General features: G+C 46.7%; 1 protein-coding gene across 3 annotated transcripts in view; it reads left to right on the top strand.

The window, feature by feature from the left end:
- Positions 1 to 22,154, top strand: part of TSNARE1 (t-SNARE domain containing 1) — a 209,151-nt gene that overhangs the window by 53,647 nt on the left and 133,350 nt on the right. For all 3 annotated transcript variants that reach the window (XM_063300282.1, XM_063300281.1, XM_063300283.1), the window contains exon 4: positions 16,076 to 16,166. In XM_063300282.1, the coding sequence (XP_063156352.1) occupies positions 16,076 to 16,166 (91 nt within the window). The remainder of the gene's footprint in view (positions 1 to 16,075; positions 16,167 to 22,154) is intronic.

The following is a 22,154-nucleotide window of genomic DNA, read 5'->3' as shown; positions in this document are numbered from 1 at the left end:
ACAGATTCAGATGCAAATGTTTGCTAAAAGGGTATGTTGAGTTCTGTCATAGCATTTTGAGGGGGGGAAAATGAAGTCGGAACACTTGATTTCTCCTATCACATCTGAGCGGTGAGGCTCACAACATTTGTGGCTGCAGATTGAGAAGACCAAGTTTGCTTCCTATTCGTCAACAAGCCCTGAAAACTGTTGTCTGAGCCAGAGAATCAAACATGTAAGAACTAGTCACTAAACAGGCAGAGAAAGAGAGAGACAAAAAAGAAAAAAAGATTGAAAAAGAGAGACATAAAGGTATCTGTGGAGATTGTATCCCAGTATAATTTAGTGTGGTGGTTCTCTATGAAATGTTGACTTCTGGCCCTGCTGAACTCTTAGAGGTTTGCAATCTGACATTAGGTCCTTTCCAAATCATAACAATATGAAAACTTTTCAATTCAGCTGTACTATTAATTGAGCAAGTTAACAAGAGGGGGTGGCAAGGTGGAGGTGATGTTGGATTGTGCATTTACTTTGACTCTTAAAATGGAATGTGAGAAGGTGTTGCAAATATTCAGACTAAGTTCTCAGTTGCAGAGTTGCACCAAGGACTTTCCCAAGGGGTGTAAGTATAAAGAAACAAGCAAACACTGACTGATCCCATTTTCATTAAAATATATAACATCCGCCTCTTTCATGGAGCCTGTTTCCATCTTTACCCCGAACGGACTGGACCCTCTTTAGGTGGGAAGCAAATGCGGAGAACAACCAGGAAGTTGTTGTATCAACCAATTTGGTGGTAGCTTTACCTGATAGATAAAAGAAGGTTAAGTCTCAGCTGTGTCCTAAGAAAGATTCAGAAGCAGCCATATTTTGTACATTTTGTTCATGAACTCAAAGAACAAACTCTCCTAGAACAGCTCAAAGAATGAGACTATAGAAGAAATTGAAGTTGCCCTTACTGAAAATAATATATGACCCTACAAAAATACATATTATGGATCACAGCACTAGAGACTGGAGCAACATGTCTCTTCTGATTACGTGACTAGAGTTAGGAGGACACCAAGGAGAAATCACATCACACCCTGTATTTTATTTTAGTCCAGATGCTACATGGTACAAAATTATGGCCTTTGTTTAAAGCCCACAGGATGTCTAAAGGATGAGTCTGGGTGCAATTTGAGACTCAAGGATAGTTTGTTTTGTGGTCCTGAGATGGTACAGCCATGCAATTTTATTGTGTTTATTTCAGCAGTAAAATAGAAAGTATGGGATGTGTATATGAAGGTAAGTATCCTTCATGGACAAACTGAAGGAGAAAAGCTGGAGGACAAACTGAGGTGGCATTTCTTCATTGTTAAACATGGCTAACCCATTTATTTGTATTTGTTCTTTACTAGAGGCATGAATCCATTGATGACAAATTAGCTAATCCTTTATGCTGTCCATATCAGCAATCAGGATATTTTTATTATTATTAAAGTTCAAGCTTTAACACTTTTAGACTATTCTCTTGCTTCAGGGAGCATCAATTGTTCTGTGTTTATATAACCAGTGGTTTTCCAAGAAGGAAGTCATGTCACCCTGATTTTAAAATTTATTAGATGGGTAGATTGTGTTTATGTATCATTTTTCCATTAAAAGAAATGCCCGGAGGAAAAGTGCAATAAAAACACGAAGTATAGATGTAACTCCAAGGTTCTGCTTTCCATCCTTCTGGAGATTAATCAATGGTTTACCTTTGTGTTCTGCTCCACCACTTTTCATTTCATTCTCTTCCGTCCATCTATATGGTAGGCTATTTTGTCTTCTTTCTCTTTTCTTGGATCAAGTTGATTCAGACATTATGAGAAATTGCAGACAACGCCCAAAGAGTTGCAAGGTAACTTCACCTTCAAGCAAAGTTTAATAAATAGTTTGGTCCCTTCTCCACTCTAGTATGGCAAATAGCTTTTTTTTTAAAAAAAATATTTGTACAATTGAGAGGCCATCTGACTCCCAACAGCTATGGGAGGCTTTCAATTAAAGATTGAGAGAAAAAAGGAAGGAAGGAAGGAAGGAAGGAAGGAAGGAAGGAAGGAAGGAAGGAAGGAAGGAAGGAAGGAAGGAAGGAAGGCAGGCAGGCAGGCAGATCATGAGTGGTCTGAAGGCAAACATATAAACATAAACCATCCAACAGAGTCTCAAAGGTCCTGGGCATATGTCAAGAGGATAGCAAAAGGTTTTTTGATTGTGAGTTTCTCAAGGCAAAGGCATCTATTCTTGACCTCTAGCATGTCAGACCTTCGAAGTAGGCCAGTTCAAGACCCCAACAGTGCAGGGATTCCAAGAATGCATCATCATCATCATCATCATCATCATCATCATCATCATCATCATCATCATCATCATCTTGTGCCTTCAAGTTAGTGCTGACTCCTGGCATCTGTGCAGTTTTCTTGGCAACATTTTCGGAAGTAGTTGCCCTTGCCTCCTTCCTAGGGCTGAGAGACGGTAACTGGCCCAAGGTCACCCAGTTGGTCTTTTGCCAAAAGCAGGAGCTCACTGTCCCCCAGTTTCTAGCCTGATGCCTTTAACCAGTACATCAAACTGGCCCTCTGCATAATGACAGAATCCTGAAAAGCTGTCCAAGTTCCTCTCTGTCCCTTCTTACACTAACAAAATCAAGGCAGGGATACTTGGGCTTATTTCTCACACTTGCTTCAATCTCTAGACTGAGTAATCACTTCTCCAAATCCATCCTTAATGGTTCCTTCATACAAAAGTCATTCCTCAATTTCTTTACCTGGAACTGTCAGGAGCCTGTCATCAACGCTATACATAGAATGCTGGAAGGGAAATTTGTACACATTGCCGCATTTTCATGGTTTGTAAGCGCATGTCTCTTTTACCACTTGAAAAGAAATCTCACCCAAGCATCTCACCAGTTGCTTAAGTCATTGGAAGGAAAACTGGTCTGTGGATGCAACAGAAGTGTGTCTGAAGCTGCTGAGATCTGATGGATTTTGTCCCTTCAGATTTGAGTTGGAGACAGCACCTTCTTCCCTCCCATCCTTCTCTCCCTCCTCCTCCTCCTGCCACAGCCTTCCCCAGAGATTAAATCAGCCCCATGCTCTTCAGCTTTCAAACAGCCACGGAGACCTGCTCTTTCAGTTGGCTTTCTTGGCCCTACAGGAGAATATCTGTATGCAAACTGTTGCTATCAGTGCCTAGGGCATTTTGGATCATATTTTTTTAATGAATTTATGTCCTATTATGCATAGGACCAGGTGATTTGGAGGACTGCCTGCTCCTGAGGAAATCTGCCCATCTCACATGCTTCAACAGAGAAGGCTTACTCTGAGTCCCTTTTCTGAAACAATGTCACCTTGTGGGACCCAGGAGGTGTGCCTTCTCAGTGGTAACACTCCCCTTTGGAACAATCTTCTCTCCTGATTTTTATTTATTTATTTATTTAAATTTATTTGGCTGCCCAACTCTAGGGGACTCTATATGGTTGGTCCTGATCTGTAGGCCTCTCAAAAGGTAGCTAAGACCTGCCAGTTTCCCTGGGTGCTTGGGCCAGGATGAGTTGAGTCCCCAGTTGGTGAGTTATAATATATTTTATTCCTGATTGCCATTTCGTTGTTTTAGTTTGCTTTGGTGCTCTGTGTTTGTGGCATTTGATTTTTGTTTAATATGAAGGTGTAATGAGATTTGTCAGATTACTTTTCTGCCCATGTCCCACAGGACAGCACAAACTTAATTAAGGGGGTATCTTATATAGGTAAAAAAAAATACCTACCAAAAATACCATCCTAGGTACAGCAGGAAAGGGGGGAACAGTTGCACTAATCTATTAATGCATAGGCACTGTGAACAGCAGTTGCATATCCCTTAAAAAACTAAGCTAGGACAAAGTGCCATAGAGTCAATCTATTGAAGTGATTTGAGCCTTGTTAGCGTTGTGACCTGCCTCACCAAAGTGAAGAGGCTCCTCAGTTTCCTCCAGCAAAGCAATCTTGATGGTCTCAAGCCAACTGGGACCCAGACTGCAAGAGAACTCTTCTTTTGGGTCTGTCCAGACCTTTTGGCGAGTGCTACAGATGTGCCACTCAACAGTTTCTCAGTGGTTGGGAGGAAGAAAATGACAACACCTCCACAGTGCTGGTGAGAACTTTTGATGCTGGCTGGGAGAAGATGAGTGACATTTCTATAGTGCTTGCCCAAAGCCACCCAGGTTACAAAACGTCACTCATATCACCTTTGGTGGCTTGATCACAACGCACATCTTGTGTATTTATCAAACTCTGAACTCTCAAGTCTTTAGTAGCCACTTACAATCAGAAACATGACATTTTTTTCTTTAACCAGATTTATTGAAAGGGAATATGGGTAAGTTTCAGATATCTTTGCTTTAGCATCCTCTTTATTTAAGTTCATTAGGGCAAAGATTCCTTAAATGTTTTGCTAACTGTGTGTTGATGCAAAGAGAAGGTGGCTAGCTACTTTTTATGACAAAGGAAGACTGTGCAAATAGTGTGCCCTCATAAAATTTTAGCAGCCACTTACGACTTAAAAGCAAGACACTCTCTTCTTTAACCAGATTTATTGAAAGAGAAAAGGGTTAATATATTTCCTCTAGCATCCTCTTATCTACATTCAGTAGGGGAGAAATTACTTGGTCTTCTTGCTTAACTGTCTGTTGATTCAAAAAGGAGGTCACTACCTCATTTTCCTGATAAAGGAAGAATGGGAAAATAGTGTGCACTTGTGATATTTTGCACACCACCATCCTCTTTCGCAGGCTCCAAGAATCACATTTCAGATAGTAGATACCCATGGCCATATTGCTTTTCTTTGTCCCTCTGCTGAGTTGAACTCAAATGCTCTCTACAGTATTGCCATGTTTGTTTATTTAATTTAATTTAAACATTTGCAAATGCTTTTATACCACACACTCAAAAGATGTGGGTAGTATAAGCTGCCCTAAAAACATCCCATAAAATAACCTGCCTCTTACCCAAAACTGTCAGTCAAAACATTGCTGAAAAATGGGATCCCCAGTGGTCATCAACTAGGTGTCAATGACCTGTTTAAAAATAAAGCATTTCAATGCCTTTCTAGTAGTGAATAGTGAATGAGGCAGGCACACTTTAGGGACAGTGCGTTGCATAATTTGGAGGCAACAAAGACCCATGTTCTGGATTATGCCCCTCTTTCCTCCCACATATGGGACTTTCGCTTTCATTTAATGTGCAATGCCACTCTTTCAGCCCTTCCCTTCTTTCTCTTCCTTGTGAACAAATGGTATACTGTATTTTGATTTCTATTTTCCACGTAAGGGACTCATGCCTCCATTGTTCCTCTTAAATGATATTTCTATTCCTGTACTAAGACTTGAAGTATTTATCAAACTTTGAACAAGAACAAACTCTGAACAATAGAATCTAGACATAAGCCATGAACCTAATGAGCCAACCTTCTTCTGATTTTTCATTGTGTGTTTAATAGGCCTGATAACAGCAACATTCCTACGTCTTTTTTCAGTGGGCAAGTCTTTATCTAAGGTCCTTTCCTTAGGATTTTCTTCTCCAACCATCATACAGTTAAACTCTGTTGGCATTTTTTTTTCTGCTCTTGGCTACCATGGTAATTAAGTACTTCCTTAAGCACCGGCGGGGTGAAGAGGTTGAATTTCATTGTCCTCAGTTTAGGTGTTAATAGTTGCATTGCCTGAGGGGAAGGCAGCTTGCAGGACTTTTGTTTTAGTTTTTAGCCTTGCAGCCGAGTAAGCAGCCTCTCTTCCTGCTCTCTGAGCATGTGTGAATGCACAAGCCTGTAAATATGTTTTTGTGCTTTCTGTAAATAAATTTATTTTTATAGAAATGCCTGGTGTGTGATTTTTCTGATCTCTCTGGGCCAAATGCTTTCCAGCATTCTGCAACAAACTCCCCCTAAGCAGACTCACCATTCTCCAGCGAAACAGCTTTTTGCCCATCCTTGTGGGACACAGCTCTTCTTGTTTTAGCTGTCCATCATCCAGATAATTCAGACCATGGCCTTGCAAACCAAATTTCTACCATGAACACTGTCAGGGTAGCCAGTTGTAGGAGGACAAGCATGTTAAACAATGGTGGCCAAAAATCAGAAGGAGTCTGGTAGCACTTTTTCAGACTAACCGATTTTATTACATTTTTAAATAAGATGAGCTAGTCTGAAAGGTGCTACCAGACTTCTCCTGATTATTGTGTAGCTAATTGGTCATCTGCAGCATTACTTTGTTTTATTTATTTAGTTTTATTTATCGTATTTCTATCCCCGCCAAACTCCCCCACAAGGGAGATGTGGCACAACTTTCATTATTTTGTTCCTTTCCAGTTCTTTTCCATGGACTCAGAGGATGGATGACAGCACCATATGAACCTGTTTCTTGAACTTTCTTTGTGGATCTTCAAAGTTCAATGAGTTGCAGAAGCACCTGCTTTTGGCAGTTGATGTCATGAGTGAGGATGGCGAGCAGGGGGCTCCCATCCAGGCTGTAAAGCGCATGCGTAGTACTGAGGAATTAGGCTGTCATGCACTGTCTACCGCCGAGTAACACACAGACACTGGTTCAGATGAAGCAGGCTCTGGTTTATTCATAGCGTAGTTACAGTTGTAGAAAAAAGATGAGAGTGACAGGAGTGCGCCGGTGCGGGGTTTAAATACCCCGCGCCGGTCAGCGCCCCCTCACTCGAGGTTACGTCACCCCCCCTTTGTCCCACATGCTGTCTTGCCGGTAGGTGAGGGGTTGCGAGGCCCCGCTGGCGCTCCGGGATCGCCCATCATCGGTTTCCCTATTCATCCGGTGATTGCTGTCAGCTGGGCGATCTCCGTTGCGCTAGCGCTAACAGCTTGGGTGTGCCTCGCGATCCGCTTAGCCGTTGTATCTTCTCCTTTCGTCTTTGTGAGTTGATGGCTGCTTATCTTGAGCCCCTTCCCCTGTTTCCTCGTTATTGTCATGTGTGCCATTGCGCTGATGTCTTCAGCTCAACGGCACTCATGACATACTGCCCCCTGTCCGAATAGTGCCCCCCCCCGGCTTTCCGGTTTTTCTTCCAGGAGAGCTGTCAAAATGGTTTTTTTTTTTTTTTTTTTGAATTTCCCGCCGGAGTGTTTTTGCCCCTCCCTTCATTCCGCTCTCTACCACGTGTCCCTCTAGGGTGTGTTCCCAGTGCGCATGCCCCGGTCACACCCTGGGCGTGCGCATGCTCCGACCACACCCTGCTTGTTTGGCTCAGTTCGGCGAGGAGAGAGGCGTGGCTGGTCGGGTGCTTATCAGCTCCAGGTAGGGCCCTTATTTTTATTCTAAGTGCGTCGCCTTTGTTATGTGTGCTCCTGGGCGTTGCCCCCAGGATGCACTGTTGACTTGATTGCCACTCCCCCGTGGGCCCGGGGCGGGGGGAGGGTGCTGGCGACCGCTTGTCACTGCCTCGTGGGCCCGGGGCGGGGGGGGTGAGTCCCGGGGGGGGAGGTCCACCCAAGTCGCGGGCTTGGGGGGGCCCTTTCCCTTGGGGCACGGTAGGCGGGGGGGCCCGCGGGGTTTGCTTGTCTTGCCTTAGGCTTGTCGGGGTACGCCCGGTGAAAAGCCCGGGTCAGGTCAGGCGCGTTAACGTTGTGCGCCGCCACCCATTCTGGGTGGGGGAAGTGTTTCCACCTGACCAAATAGTGTAAAGTTCCCCGTTGCCTGCGGGAGTCGAGTATGTCCCTTACTTCAAAGTGATGTTGGCCGTCGATCATCACTGGTGAGGGCAGTGGCGTGCTTGGGTGCCATCGAGAGGTAGTTGCCGGTTTCAGGAGGCTGGTGTGGAATACCGGGTGGAGTCTCCGTAGGTTGTGTGGCAGGTCCAAGCATATTGCCACCGGGTTCACTATCTGTGTGACTCGGAACGGCCCGATGTACTTAGGCCCCAGTTTTTTCGAGGGTTGGGGCGACTTTAGGAATTTGGTGGATACGTAGACCATATCCCCAGCCTGGAACGTCGGTTGTTGGCACCGGTGCTTGTCGGCCTGCTCTTTGTAGGCCGCCTGTGCTTCCTTCAGCGCTGCCGTGATTATTGGCCACGATTCCGCAATCTTCCGTCCCCAGTCACTAGCGTCCACCTGGGGTCCCGGGGGTTGTGGTAGCTCCGGTATGGGTATGAAGTCGCGCCCCGAGACTACCTCGAATGGAGTTTTCCCCGTGCTCGTGTGAACGGCGTTGTTGTATGCGACTTCGGCGAACGGGAGCAGTTCGGCCCAGTCGTCTTGATGGTAGTTGGTGTATGAGCGTATGAATTGTTCTAGGGTGGCATTGAGGACCTCTGTGGCTCCGTCCGTCTGGGGGTGCCAGGCAGTGGATAGGGCTTGTTGGGTCCCCGTCAGCTTTAGGAAGGCCCGCCAGAATTTAGAAGTGAATTGTGTGCCCCTGTCGGTCACCACACATGCGGGACATCCGTGTAACCTGTACACGTGGATGAGGAAGAGTTTGGCTAGTTGTTGTGCGGACGGGACCAACGTGCAGGGGATGAAGTGGGCCTGTTTCAAAAAATAGTCTTTCACCACCCAAATGGCCGTTTTCTTCTGGCTGGGTGGGAGGTCCACTATAAAATCCATGGAGATTTCCTCCCATGGGCGGGAGGGTTCTGCCACCTGTTGTAAAAGTCCCGAGGGCTTGCCTGGTGCCCGTTTGGCTCTGGCGCACGTTGGGCAGGACGCTACGTAGGCTTTCACGTCCCGTCTTAGCGCGGGCCACCAGAATTGACGCCTTGTTAGGTGCAGGGTCTTAAGGAACCCAAAGTGTCCCGCTTGCTTGGTGTCGTGGGATCTATGCAAGATCGCTTGGCGTTGTGAGTCCGGGACATAGATTCTGCCTTCCCCCCATGCCAGGTCCTGTGCCATCGTTACCTTGTCGGGGTTTGCCAGGAACCAGGGGTCGGTTTTGAGGGCGGCGGCGAGGTCCGTGCCTATCCCCCCTGGTAGTTGCGGTTGGCGTCGTCTGGGCACTGGTTGTCCCGCCGTCAGTTGCGCCGTAGAGTCGTGCTGCCTCCGAGCGCCGCTCCGGGTGGTCACAGCCATCCCCAGTTGGGAAGCGGATAGGACCGTCCCAATCGTGTCTGGGGCGGGCTCTTCGTCTTGGGGCAGTCGGGAAAGGGTGTCAGCCAGGAAGTTCTTTTTACCCGGCATGAACTTCAGCTGGAAGTTGAAGCGGCTGAAGAATTGGGCCCATCGGACCTGTTTTGGGCTGAGGCGTCTGGGCGTTCGGAGGGCCTCGAGGTTCTGGTGGTCGGTCCAGACCTCGAATGGTTGGGCGGCTCCTTCGAGTAGGTGTCTCCATTTTTCCAGCGCCGATTTTACCGCGAAGGCTTCCTTCTCCCAGACGTGCCATCGCCTTTCTGTCTCGGAGAATTTCCTCGACAGGTAGGCGCATGGTTTCAGGAGTCCTGTGGGGTCCTTTTGAAGTAGGATGGCCCCCAGGGAGAAGTCTGAGGCGTCGGCTTGGACCACGAACGGCCGTTCTGGGTCCGGGTGCGCGAGGATTGGCTCTGTGGTGAACAGCGCTTTCAACTTATTGAATGCGGTCTGGCACGTGGGAGTCCAATTCAGTACTGTGCCCGGGTTCTTGGCGCATCGGGTGTCCCCCACCCCTTTGGTTTTGAGGAGGTCCGTTAGGGGGAGGGCTATCTCCGCGAACCCCCGGGCGAATGACCTGTAAAAATTCGCGAAGCCGAGGAAGCTCTGGAGTTGGTGTCTGTTGCGGGGGCATTCCCAGTTCAGCACCGCCTCGACTTTTGCGGGGTCCATTTCTATGCCGTCTCCGGAGATTCGGTACCCCAGGTAGTCTAGGCGCGCTTTATGGAATTCGCACTTTGCGGGTTTGGCATAGAGCTGCGCCCTTCTGAGCTTATCGAGGACTTGTCTGACTAGGGTCACATGTTCCTCGTGCGTTTTGGTGTAGATAAGGACGTCGTCTATGTAGACGAGGACCCCTTTGAACAGGTGTTCATGCAGGACCTCATTGATGAGCTGCATAAACACACCCGGGGCCCCCGCGAGTCCGAACGGCAGCACTTTGTACTGGAAGGCGCCTAGGGGGCAGTTGAACGCAGTTTTCCATTCGTCCCCCTCCCTGATTCGGATGCGGTAGTACGCCTCGCGAAGGTCTAGCTTGGAGAAGACCTTGCCCGTGGACAGGTGGGCAAGCATATCTTTTACCAGGGGTAAGGGATATTTGTTGGACAGGGAAGCCGCATTTAGGCCCCGGTAGTCGGTGCAGAGCCGTAGGGTGCTGTCTTTCTTCTCCCGGAATAAGATGGGGGCTCCGACCGGTGAGCATGCTGGCTCTATGAATCCCCTCTCTAGGTTTTTATCGATGAACTCCCGGAGGGTTGCCATCTCCTTCGGGGTCATCGAGTAGATCTTCGGTCTAGGTAAGGGGACGTCGGGCAGCAGGTCAATCCGACAGTCCGTCTTGCGGTGGGGGGGTAGTTGATCAGCTTCCGCCTCTCCGAAGACCTCGGAGAAGTCCGCGTATTGTTCCGGTAGGTCTGCTGTGATAGCTGCGTTGTCCTGTGTAGCCGCCTCTGCTCGTCCCACAGTGGGGTTGGTTCTGCCCGCCGGAACTGGCGCCCGGTACTCGCCGTCGCCGAATGTGAAGGTGCGGGTCTCCCAGTCGATGCGCGGGTTGTTTGTCACGAGCCATGGCATTCCCAAGACTGCAATGGGTCGTCCGATGTGGGTAACTACGAACGATGTGCGTTCGGTGTGAGTGCCCATTTGCAGGGTGACCGGCTCGGTCTGCATCGTGGCTGGTTTCCCTCCCGCTGTTGAGCCGTCCAGCTGGTGGAATGCCAGCGGCGTGGAGAGGGGGGAGCAGCGGAGGTCGAGTCTGGTGACTAAGTCGGGGTGGATGAGGTTTTTCGAGCACCCCGAGTCCACTAGTGCCGCGGCTGTGGTGACTCCGTTGCTGGCAGAGAGTTTGATTGCCGCCATTATAACGGAGCTTTCGCCGTTCCGTCGAGGTGGTCCGCGCTGCTGTCCCACCGCCTGCCTCGCAACGCGTTTCAGGGCAGGCGGGGAGCGTTTCCCGCCGGCTGGTCTAGGTCTACGGCATCCTCTCCCCCCCAGTAGGCGTCCCAGCCTTGTCGCTGTGGCTCCGGTCATTCGGCGGTGAGGGGGCGGCGGCGGGTTAGGTGGTTTGAGGCTAGTTTTCGGGGCGGGTTTAGGCACACTAGCCGGTGGTCGGTTGGCGAAGCAATCTGCCATCTTGTGCCCCAGTTTTCCACACCTCCCGCAGGGCCCGCGATTAAATTTCTTCCTTGAGTATGTGGGACTGGCCGTCCCCACGTGTGGCGCGGGTACCTTTTGGCAGGTGTTGGCCGTGTCTTCCGTCGTTACCATGAGGAAGGTGCGGTGCGCGTGTTCTGCTTTCCCCGCGAGGTGGATCCAACCGTGTAGAGTCTCTGGGTCGTCGCGGTAGAGGGCCCATTGGAGTACGTCGCGGTTGAGCCCCCTTTTGAACATTTCCAGCAGGGTGGTCTCGGACCAGTCGTTGATCTTCCCTGCGAGGGCTTTGAACTCGAGGGCGTAGTCCGGGACAGTGCGTGCGCCCTGTTTGAGTCTTTGGAGTGCGCTTTTCGCCCTCACTTTGGCTAGTGGGTCCTCAAAGTAGCTCTTCATCTCGTTGATGAAGGCGTGGAAGTTGGCGAGGGTGGGGGAGCTGGACTCGTACAGTTGGACGTACCAGTCCGCCGCCCGGTCTTGTAGTTTGATCGCCACGGCTGCGATCTTGTCCGCTTCAGAGTCATAGGAGCGTCCGTGCCTCCCCATGAACTCCCTGGCGTTCGTAATGAAGAACGACAGTTTCGCGGGGTTCCCATCAAAGAAGATGGGGAAGTCCTTTGGGGCCCGGGCGTTTTATGAGCCCCCTCCTCTCACTTCCCGGCCTGTGGCATCGTCCGCCTGGGCCGTTTGTTGACCATCATCTGGCCCGTGGGAGTTCGGCGCCTCACTCGGGGTGTGGACCTGTGCAGGGACGTCGTTGGGCAGCGCGGGGGACATCCACGATTGAAGCATGGTCCGGAGTTCCTTCAGTTGGGTCTCCATGGCCGCGAGTCTAGCTTGTGCGTCCCCGTCCGCGACCCGCACCGCCGCTGGGGCCGGTTCCATCGGTGTGTCGGCGGGGGTGGGTCGCCGGTGGGGTTCAGGCACTCCCGTCCGTTGGCCCGCTTCCTCCGCCGTCGGCTGGGTTGCTTCTTCGTCCTCCCCCGTGCTTACCGCCGTTGGGTTGCCGCTCCACGCCCGTGGCTGGGGTGCGATGTGGGGCGCGGGGTTCTCCGCTGGTCTCGGGAGGTATGTTGCTCCCTCCCGTGGCCGGTTGCCTCCGTCGCCATCTCCCCTTGGGGTTGGAGCTGAGGCTCGGGTTGGGCCGGGTGGGCGTCCATGGCTCCGGGAGTCCGCGGTGCCTCTGGCCTCGATCGGTCCTCCTCTGCTTCTTGCCGTGCGGCTCGCCCCCCTTGTCCGCATCGCGCCGGCCTCATCGTTCCTGATCTTCTCGCTGTCTACTCCTCCCGCGGCTCGTTGTCATCCGGTGGGGCTCGGCGAGGCTGAGTTTGTGACTCTCAGCTTTATGTCCTGCACTGTCTACCGCCGAGTAACACACAGACACTGGTTCAGATGAAGCAGGCTCTGGTTTATTCATAGCGTAGTTACAGTTGTAGAAAAAAGCTGAGAGTGACAGGAGCGCGCCGGTGCGGGGTTTAAATACCCCGCGTCGGTCAGCGCCCCCTCACTCGAGGTTACGTCACCCCCCCCTTTGTCCCACATGCTGTCTTGCCGGTAGGTGAGGGGTTGCGAGGCCCCGCTGGCGCTCCGGGATCGCCCATCATCGGTTTCCCTATTCATCCGGTGATTGCTGTCAGCTGGGCGATCTCCGTTGCGCTAGCGCTAACAGCTTGGGTGTGCCTCGCGATCCGCTTAGCCATTGTATCTTCTCCTTTCGTCTTTGTGAGTTGATGGCTGCTTATCTTGAGCCCCTTCCCATTTCCTCGTTATTGTCATGTGTGCCATTGCGCTGATGTCTTCAGCTCAACGGCACTCATGACATAGGCATCCATTCAAAGAGACACAGATCGGGCCCGCCTTAGCCTTTGGGGTTTATATGTCTGGGTTTTTCCTACGCTTCTTCAGTTTGTTAGGATTCCTGTTATGTACAAGCAATAAAACATTAGAGACCAGTTCCTTGTCTCAGCGTGTTTCCTGGCTGTTAGGACAGTTGATTTCATAAGTCTTGGAAACTCTATCCTGCTGTTGGTGGAAAGCACATGCACAGTCAGCCCATACTTGTTTTCTGTTTCTTGTGGTAAGGGACCACTAAGTGTCACCTTTGTCTAAAGGGCTTGCTTCTTTGATTCTTTTCCTTATAGGGCATCACATCCTATTGTCATTCCTCCTTGTCCAATCTGATAACATCCCTTCTTATAACAGGAAGTGTGGTCACTTCCTACTCTGGTCTTCACATTGTTTCTTCAGTCATTACCACAAACTTGCACTTGTTGCCAATATTTTCCAGGTTATTTCAGCAAAGAACACAAGCATGCCACAAGCATTATAGGTCATGGCTGCAGAAAGAAACCTGATTGTTCATCTACATTCCATTGTTTAAAGTCATAACCAGTGGAAAGATTATTTCTTCTTGTCCCTTTCTCAGATTTTCAGCTTAGCAAAGTACATCCTGTTATACAGAAAGAAAATTTGTTGGGAAGCTGCCCTAGAATTCCCTTCTTCCAAACTCCACTGGAAAACTCCCAATAGCTTTCCATGCTTGCTCACTCATTTCAGTCCTTTTTTTTTTTTTTTTGAAACTGGCTACCTTATGTTCCTTCCATAATCTCTGCAGTAATTTTTGCTTACTCAGCGTGAAGTCACTCTCCTGTGATGGAAAATCAGCAGCTTTCAAGGCATGCCTATTGCAATCAGTAATGTTTAAAGAGATTTCAGTTTTCAGCAATGACAAAACAAATACACTGCTTCTTTGGTCAGTCTCCTGTCTTCCTTGTGTCCTCTTCTGCCAAACCTTTGCTTGTTTTCTCTCACTTTGTTTGAGTAGGTTCGCTGAAATATTGATCTAACTGAAATCCTGTTGTTTCAGTGGGTATAAACCAAATCTGGATCCAACCCATTTTCATTAGAGCATATCCCTATCTCTTTGCCAGTGAGATAAGAATTGGGACAATGTTCAGATGCACAGAATATCCAAGCAAAAAGTTTGCATGTGTGGTCAGGTATGGAGGCCTGGGCTCCTAGATGGAGTAGAAGCCAGGATTGCAGATGGTCTCAATGATGTAATTTCCCCAATGAAGTTGCAGTGTATATGATGTAATTTCCACCCCCCTTCCCCTGCAGATACTGAAGAAGCATTGCATCTTTCATCAGTGATATGTCTTAACCTCTTTTAAACCATGCATTGAAGTCCCCACACCAACTTTTGTTAATCAAGCGGATCCAGCCCTACTTGCGGGATCTGAATTACTCCTTTAGGCATTCTCCTAACAAAAATGTGCACGAAGCAGCCTGAACTGGGAACACAGTGCAATGCAGTCTGCTTTTCTTAAACCAAGTAATTAAATCAATGCCTCCTTGAAACAGCAAGTCCGGTAACCGCTGGAACAATCAAGGAATAAAAAAAGAGACCACAGGGGTTATTGAACCAAGGCCATGTTTCCAGATCTTTTAAGGTCAGAAAGCCTTCTTAAAACCTGCTGTATGGTGTGTTTCCATCTTTGATGCTTTGGCTGGCATCCAGATGCACAAAGCATGGCTCTAATCTTTTCTCACTCCCCCCCTCTGTCTCCCCCTTTTCCCCCCTTGTTAATTCAATAATACGTGTTTGAAGGGTTGCTGTATGGCTGAATAGCCATTATCTTCCTGGTATGCTAAGTTCTTATGTATAGGGCTGCTGGGCACTGTGCATAAAATTGCTGTGTGTTTCTTTTTTGATCACGGGACAGCTCTTCTATCTGAGTCCCTTGTTTTGTCACTCTCAGGAGTTCTTGTCAAGTGGCACGCACCATTGACAAGGAGCTCCCAATTCTGTCTCCATTGAAAGAACTTTTGTTTAAGAGTCACAAGGAGTTCCTCTGTGCTGCTTTTTTTCCCTACTGAAAGTGAATCTTTGTGTTAGGAAGGGCTTTTTCTTGATCCAACTTGCTATCTGCCCAGGCTGATTTTGACTTTAAAGTAGGGGGAGAAGTCAAGGAAGAATTCCTAGTAATCTCTCATTTGGTGAGCAAAAGTAGTGATGGCGGCTGCCATTATTTACTTCCAAGAATATCGGCCAGAGGAAGAATGGGCAAGCCCCAGGGGCATCTGTGTGGAAGGAGTGTCAAAAAAGTCAAAGTGGCAGCCATGACCCTGGGTTCAAAGTCCCACTCTTCTTTTTTTTTATGCATGTTAAAAGAGGGGTAGGGCTTCCATTGCATAGTTTATGTCTGCCATCTTGAATTTCACTGGTACATGAGAATGTAAAGTTTCCTTTGAGTTCAGCTTGACATCTAGTCACTACAAGGATGTACCTCCATTATTTTATTGGCACAGAATAGAGATGGTTTGCCATCCCTTCTTTTGGGATGTTTTTTTCAGCTTTCAGCTTTCACTTGACCTGGTGATTTTCTTTCCTTGCCCACCCCTGTTCAGCTTTTTGAGATCAACCAAGCTCAGCTAGGTGCCGCTACCTCATTTATATCATCTTTTAAAAATCGGCAGCCGTTCTTCGCTTTTCCCTGAGTGTGTATTTAACCAATCGAAGCAAATGTGTATTTAACATTATATATGAACAGAGCGATCTGGAAATTTAGCCAATGGATAGAAGTATGGTCTTCCAGCACTGAAATCTGAAAGGAACACTGTACTTTTAGGAGTGAACTTGTGTCTGTGTTTTTACAAGTAGCTGTTGAACTAACATTTGGACTTTTTCTGGAAGCATTACAGGATGGGAGATCAGTATGTCCCAGACATTGTTCCAAGCAGTTATCTGGAATTGAGCCTGACTCGATGGCTCCTAACAAATGTTGACCTTTCTTTGTTTACTTTTTTGCAGTCACACAACTCAACAGGAGACCAACAAAACCATCACTACATGCACAAGCGCTATCCGACAGATGTCTGAGGGCATCAGAAGCTCTTCCAGGGTAAGTGAGTTTCAAGTGAAACCTTGTGTGACTTCCAGAGCAATTCAGTGTTGGGTTCACATCTGCACCAAGCTAAGGGTGGACAACCTACAAGAGAGGTCTTCAATAAATTTTTCAACCATCAGAGCCCTCTGTGATCTTATCGGCTGAAACCTGAAGGCACATTTTCATGCCAGATTTAAAAATGTGGTGTAGTAACATTTATCCTGGAAAAGATCTGTGTGGTCCAGAAGAGCTGACACCAACTAGATGGCACTTAATCAATCAAGCCCCAAAATAGGCATATTACAGTGAAAATAAGTAAATCAAAAGAAGAACAAGACAGCCCCCAAACTCTTCATAAAATTCACATAAAATCCATAAGAGAGGTACCACCACTCACTTTGAAATCCTCTAAAATGTTCAGGGATGTCCTTTGTCATCAAAAGGTTGCCCAAACCTGGACTAACTGAAGTTTTATAAGAAGCTCTAGTGACTTGGTTCATTTCTAATGCTAAGGAGGTAACTGGTGTGCAAACTAGGATAGCTGGCTTCACATAGCAGACTATATTATGATCTGTGAAGCCAGCCACCAAGGTCAGTGAGATTTTCTTTGCAAAGGAAGTTGAGCTTGTTCTGTTTTTAAACACGTAGGCATCCAGAGCTAGCTGCAATGACCAAAAAATGACAATTAAAACACAAATTCCAACTGTCTCGAGGGCTTCTGTGAATTTTCAGGAGGCAGCACACAAACGGAGACACATCTCTTGTGAATTTTTTTCTCTTTTTGATTATCAAAACATACACAATAAAGCAACACAAGCATTTAGTTCCATATCTGAGCTGTATTCCTTTCAAAGCCCTCCTACTCAGCTTTCCACTACCTGAAACTGATAACAATGGCCATAATGTAATAAATCACTTTGTGAATTAGAAGGAGGTCACTGAGCAATTTTAAAATGAACTCTTTCTCAATGCCAAAGCAAAGCTTCCTGCATAAAGCCTACTTTGTCAGTGTGTTGGCTAAATACGAGCATTGATACTTCTTTATTCTATTCCTATTTCCTTCTTAGAGATAGCTGGAATTGTTTCTGTCACTCCCTCTTGGCAGGGGATGGACTCCCCCCCCCCCATTTCACTCTCCTCCATAAAGACCATCTGTGCTGGGTAGATCTATCCCTCAACAGCCCCTCCTTTTAATTGCTTTTCCCTGGATCTCACCCAGCTCAACTTCTGAGAGTCTCCTCCAGCTTCTCCTGAAACCCACAAGAAACCTTCAGTAGTCATTGCTGTCTAGATCTGTCTTGGATTACTGGTCATTAATCTCCATCACTCCTTCCTCCACCTTCTTTGCTGACTCAGAAGTACCTCCCCTTTTTCTTATGGGCAAAAATTGCCTATGGGAAAGTTCTGCTAACTATCCTGCTCTCAGGGTTCTGCTGTCAACTTAAAAAGGACAGAGTGTCTCTTTGGATGTCTAAGTGTACATGACAGGATGCCCCAGAGCAGGAAATCACACAATGCCCTTTCAAACTTGTCTTCTCAAGTCATGGGGTGGGTGCTATGATATCATCCTTTGCCTCTCCTTTGGATGCCTATACTTAAACCTCTGAAAATTCAATTTTCTCGGTCAAATTTGCGTATATTAAGCCACTCCTAAAAAGAACTGTAGGGACGCGGTGGCGCTGCGGGTTAAACCGCTGAGCTGCCGATCGGAAGGTCGGCAGTTCGAAACCGCGCGGCGGGGTGAGCTCCCGTTGCTCGTCCCAGCTCCTGCTCACCTAGCAGTTCGAAAACATGCAAATGTGAGTAGATCAATAGGTACCGCTTCGGCGGGAAGGTAACGGCGTTCCGAGTCGTCATGCTGGCCACATGACCCGGAAGTGTCTATGACAACGCCGGCTCCAAGGCTTAGAAACGGAGATGAGCACCGCCCCCTAGAGTCGGACACGACTGGACTTTACGTCAAGGGAAACCTTTACCTTTACTTTACTAAAAAGAACTGTAAGTATGGGAGCTTATAAGGGTTCTAATCTTATGTATCTAAAGACCATCAAGAAGGCTGATGTCAGGGAACATTAAGAAAAGAAGACCACGTGCAAATATCTGGAATCTGGAATCTGTTTTAATAGCTGAGAACTCTACCATTTCATTCCTCTCTCTCTCTCTCTCTCTCCTGTTATGTGCAATGTGATCTCATTGACTATGAAGATGCCATTCTGCTACTCTTCTGTATGCATGAAGGTTTTGAGAGCACCAATGCCTTCCTCCTAGCCTGTAGTTACCACCTGAATCCAAGTTTCTCTAACTTGGTGCCCTCCACATGCGTTGAAACTATTCTTTCAAAGATTCCTAGCCAGCCTGACTACTTAGGATGTTCTGAGATTTTTAGCTCCAAGAGACCTGAAGAGTGCAAATGTGTGGAAAACTAGATTAAATCTGCTAAAAGGTAAAGATGCCCTCAAATTGAGTTTGCTTCCTGGATGTAGCCATGCCATTTTATTGGCAACAGTACACAAGTGGTTTGCCACGTTATTAAAAAATAATTTTTAATTTCTTATTACATTTATATGCCACCTGACCCACAGCAGCTCTGGGCACTTGGAAGAAATGTCTTCTGCTAGGACATTTTCTTGACTCTCCAGGCTAGCTTGTAGCCTGCTGATCTCCCATCCATGTAATGACCCTACTAAGCCTCCCGGAACAGAGATTAAAGAAGCTATTTACCCAAATAAAAGATGTTGAAGAAAGCTTGCAATGATCTTTAAAAATGTGCTAACAGAAATTACAGTGGAGGGGGTTCTTCTCCAAGTCTTCCCCTATAGACACAGCAAGCTGTGAGATCACTGAATGGCCAAATGAAAGCAGGAGAGAAATACACTAAAACAAATGCTTTCTTATTTATCTCAAAATCCTTTATCAAGATGTAGGAAATTGGCTGTCCAGAGTCATGTGCTGAGACAAATTGGGCCCAGTGGGGAGGCCAATGAAGACAACCACCATGTCCTACTACAAAGCAAGAAGTAATAAAAATAGGAATAAAAATAAAGGACTAAAATGTAACAGCTCCTGACCCTGTAATATTATTGCACTTGTCAGCATCAGAAACTGCCAAAACTACAAGAGGAAAAATTAAACTGCAATCAACTCATGTTCTGCTAGTACTCCTGCCATTACTACTGAATAATGGTAACGGTAATAGTAATAGTAATGCCGCCTCTGCAAAGAAGCTGAAGAACCAGTGAACCACCATGTTAGCTGCTGCAAGAAGATCACACAGACCGATTACAAACAATGGCACGACAAAGTAGCAACACTGGTGCATTGGAATATCTGCAAGAAATGCCACTTGCCTGCAAGCAAGAACTGGTAGGGCTGGAAAACAGACAAACTAATAGAAAATGAAGAAGAAGCTCAAGTGCTCTGGGACTCTAGAATTCAAACAGACAAGCGCCTGCCACACAGCACCCCAGACTAAACAACTCTTGAGAGGAAAGACAAAACAGTCTGGATAGTGGACGCTGTAAAACCCGGAGACGGCAGAAGAGGAGAGAAAGGGCTGGAGAAAGTCACAAAACACAAAGACTGCAAATAGCAGTAGGACGACTGTGGCAAAAGGAAGCAAAGGTAGCACCAATAGCAATAGGCGCCCTGGGTGCCCTTCCAAAACATCTGGAGCACCCCTTGAACACCATCGGCACTGACAGAATCGCCATCGGTCAACGGCAAAAGGCAGCTTCGCTTGGAACAGCTTCCGTCCTGCGACGATGCCTCTGACACCATCAAACAACAACATCTGCCTATCCCAAGTCCTTGGGAAGGACTTGATAGGTAGACAAAAATGCCAAATCCAGTCTAAACATCTGGTTGACTGTGCGATCAACCATAATAACACAACAACAACAAACAACAACAGATGTTTGTGAAACAAAGAAACAGAAACTCCCCCTCCCCCTCCTCCCCCTCTTAAATAATTACAAATCTTAATGTTAATCCTGTATTCTTTCTCCCGTCTGCAAAGTAAGCTGACCTGTTGAGCACTTATTGTTGAGGCTCTATGATCCTTTTCCAGAACAGAGCAACATTTCTCGACTTTACAACTAGTCCTTTTCAAACCCATTTTCCTTCATGAGTTTGGAGGAAAAAGAGGTGTTTCTTAATCAGAAATCATCTCTGAGAATTAAATCAATCAAGATACATTAGACCTTCAGCAGGATATGATATGGAAGTAGAACATAAACAATCAATAATCTTGTGACACCTTAAAAATTAATGAATGTCCTCTGGGACACAGTTTTGTGACTTGAGCAAATTCCTCACATTTAAAAATCCTTTTTCACATCTCTGATTTGACTCAGCAATGACCTGAATAGTTATTGGGCATATTTCAGGAATTTTTGAAATATACCATCAAACGTTGTGGTCTTAAATTCATAGCATTTAATTTTAAATCTTCCTCTCAGTCACTAAATGTCTTTTTCTGCTTTGTTTTGTTTTAATTAAAGCAGAATTCTATTATAGTTTAAAGCTGGCAAAAGTCATGTCAAAGGAGTCTAAAGGTACTTTAACGTGGTGCAGCAGTGGCAGTCACGTTATGAATGCATTACTGTATCAAAGCTTGTAAGACTCTGCTATTGGAATGATGATATGAAAAAGGATAGGCTGAATTGTCCATTTCAGATACCTGAAATATCTTTAGCACGTCTTGGCCTCTTACATTCTTCTTAATCTAATATTTACACCATCGTGCGTATCTCATGTTTGACAGATACTTATAGGCAGATAACCTGAGAGATCACCCTTTTCTCTCACAAATCATAAAATATTCTCGTCCCAAGCCTCTATATCAATGTATACTTTCCTGAGATGGATTTACATAAGTAAAATATTCGTCTATCAAAACTTTCATCAAAGTAAATTTTCCTGAGATAGATTTATAGAGATAAAATCCTACTCCCAGTTATTGGACTGTTTCTGCAGTATCTGATTTCATGTCTTTTCTTTCACTTTTTAAACTGCTGGAGCCTGAGCTAGAGAAATAGAAGGATCTTTGGCAAGGGAAGACAATGCTGGAGAAATTGCAAGGCATTTGTTGTCACAGCCTTTGTGATGTTAATGTTGGATAGTTCGTAGTAACAATATTTCTTGCTTCATCTGCTAATTTTCTTCTCCTGAACCCCGTTTGTTGGCTATAGGAATTACCCAGGGGGCATCTGCGTGAAAGATTGGGATTGGGAGCGAGATTGCTTACAGTCACAGTGGAACATTTTGCCTGGAGATGTGATGCTGGTTACCAGCTTGTCTGGCTTGAAGTTATGGGGATCAGTGGTTCTTAGCCTTGATGGCAGTGGGACTGCCTCTGAAGGCCATCTGCTGGGACTCTCAGGGGCTTCCTTTTGCAGTTGTGAGAACAGACTGCTGGACTAGAGGGGTCAAGGGTCTGATCCAGCAGGACATTGCTTACGCACTTATGTTCTTAACAGTCAGAAATGGGAGAAAAAGATAATATCACATATTGGTCTCGGAATAATGCCCTCGCATCCACTTACCTGAGCAGAAAGTTCACTGGGAACGTTTAGTTCAAGGTTAGTTTTGAACTGTTCCCACAAACCACTGGTTTTAGTACAGATATTAAAAGCTACTTGGATTTCCATTGATTACTTCTGTACCAACATTGTGTTATCATGGGAACCATTTGAAAATTAGGTTACTTTCATAGATCCGGAGGATGCAAACCAGCTTTGACCCTGAGGTTCATGAATTTAATTCATTATTCATGCAATTCAAAGAACAATTATAACAAAGACTTCGTTTTGTTGTTGTTGTTGAAAGCTGGATGAGAGTTACGAATTTCATTAGGAAAGACAAAATAAGCCAGGTTAGAAGCCACGATTGACATTGTCAGCCTGCAGAATCAGTAGATCATGTTGCTTCTGCTTTGTATAGTTTCTTTTGTTGCCTTGTCCAATATTGATTTCCTACTAACATATGAATTAATGGCATGGATAG

This window comes from Candoia aspera, chromosome 3, assembly GCF_035149785.1.
Source record: "Candoia aspera isolate rCanAsp1 chromosome 3, rCanAsp1.hap2, whole genome shotgun sequence".
Classification (NCBI taxonomy): domain Eukaryota; kingdom Metazoa; phylum Chordata; class Lepidosauria; order Squamata; family Boidae; genus Candoia; species Candoia aspera.
The sequence above is the reverse complement of the archived record's forward strand: the minus strand, read 5'-3'. Positions and strand labels throughout refer to the sequence as shown.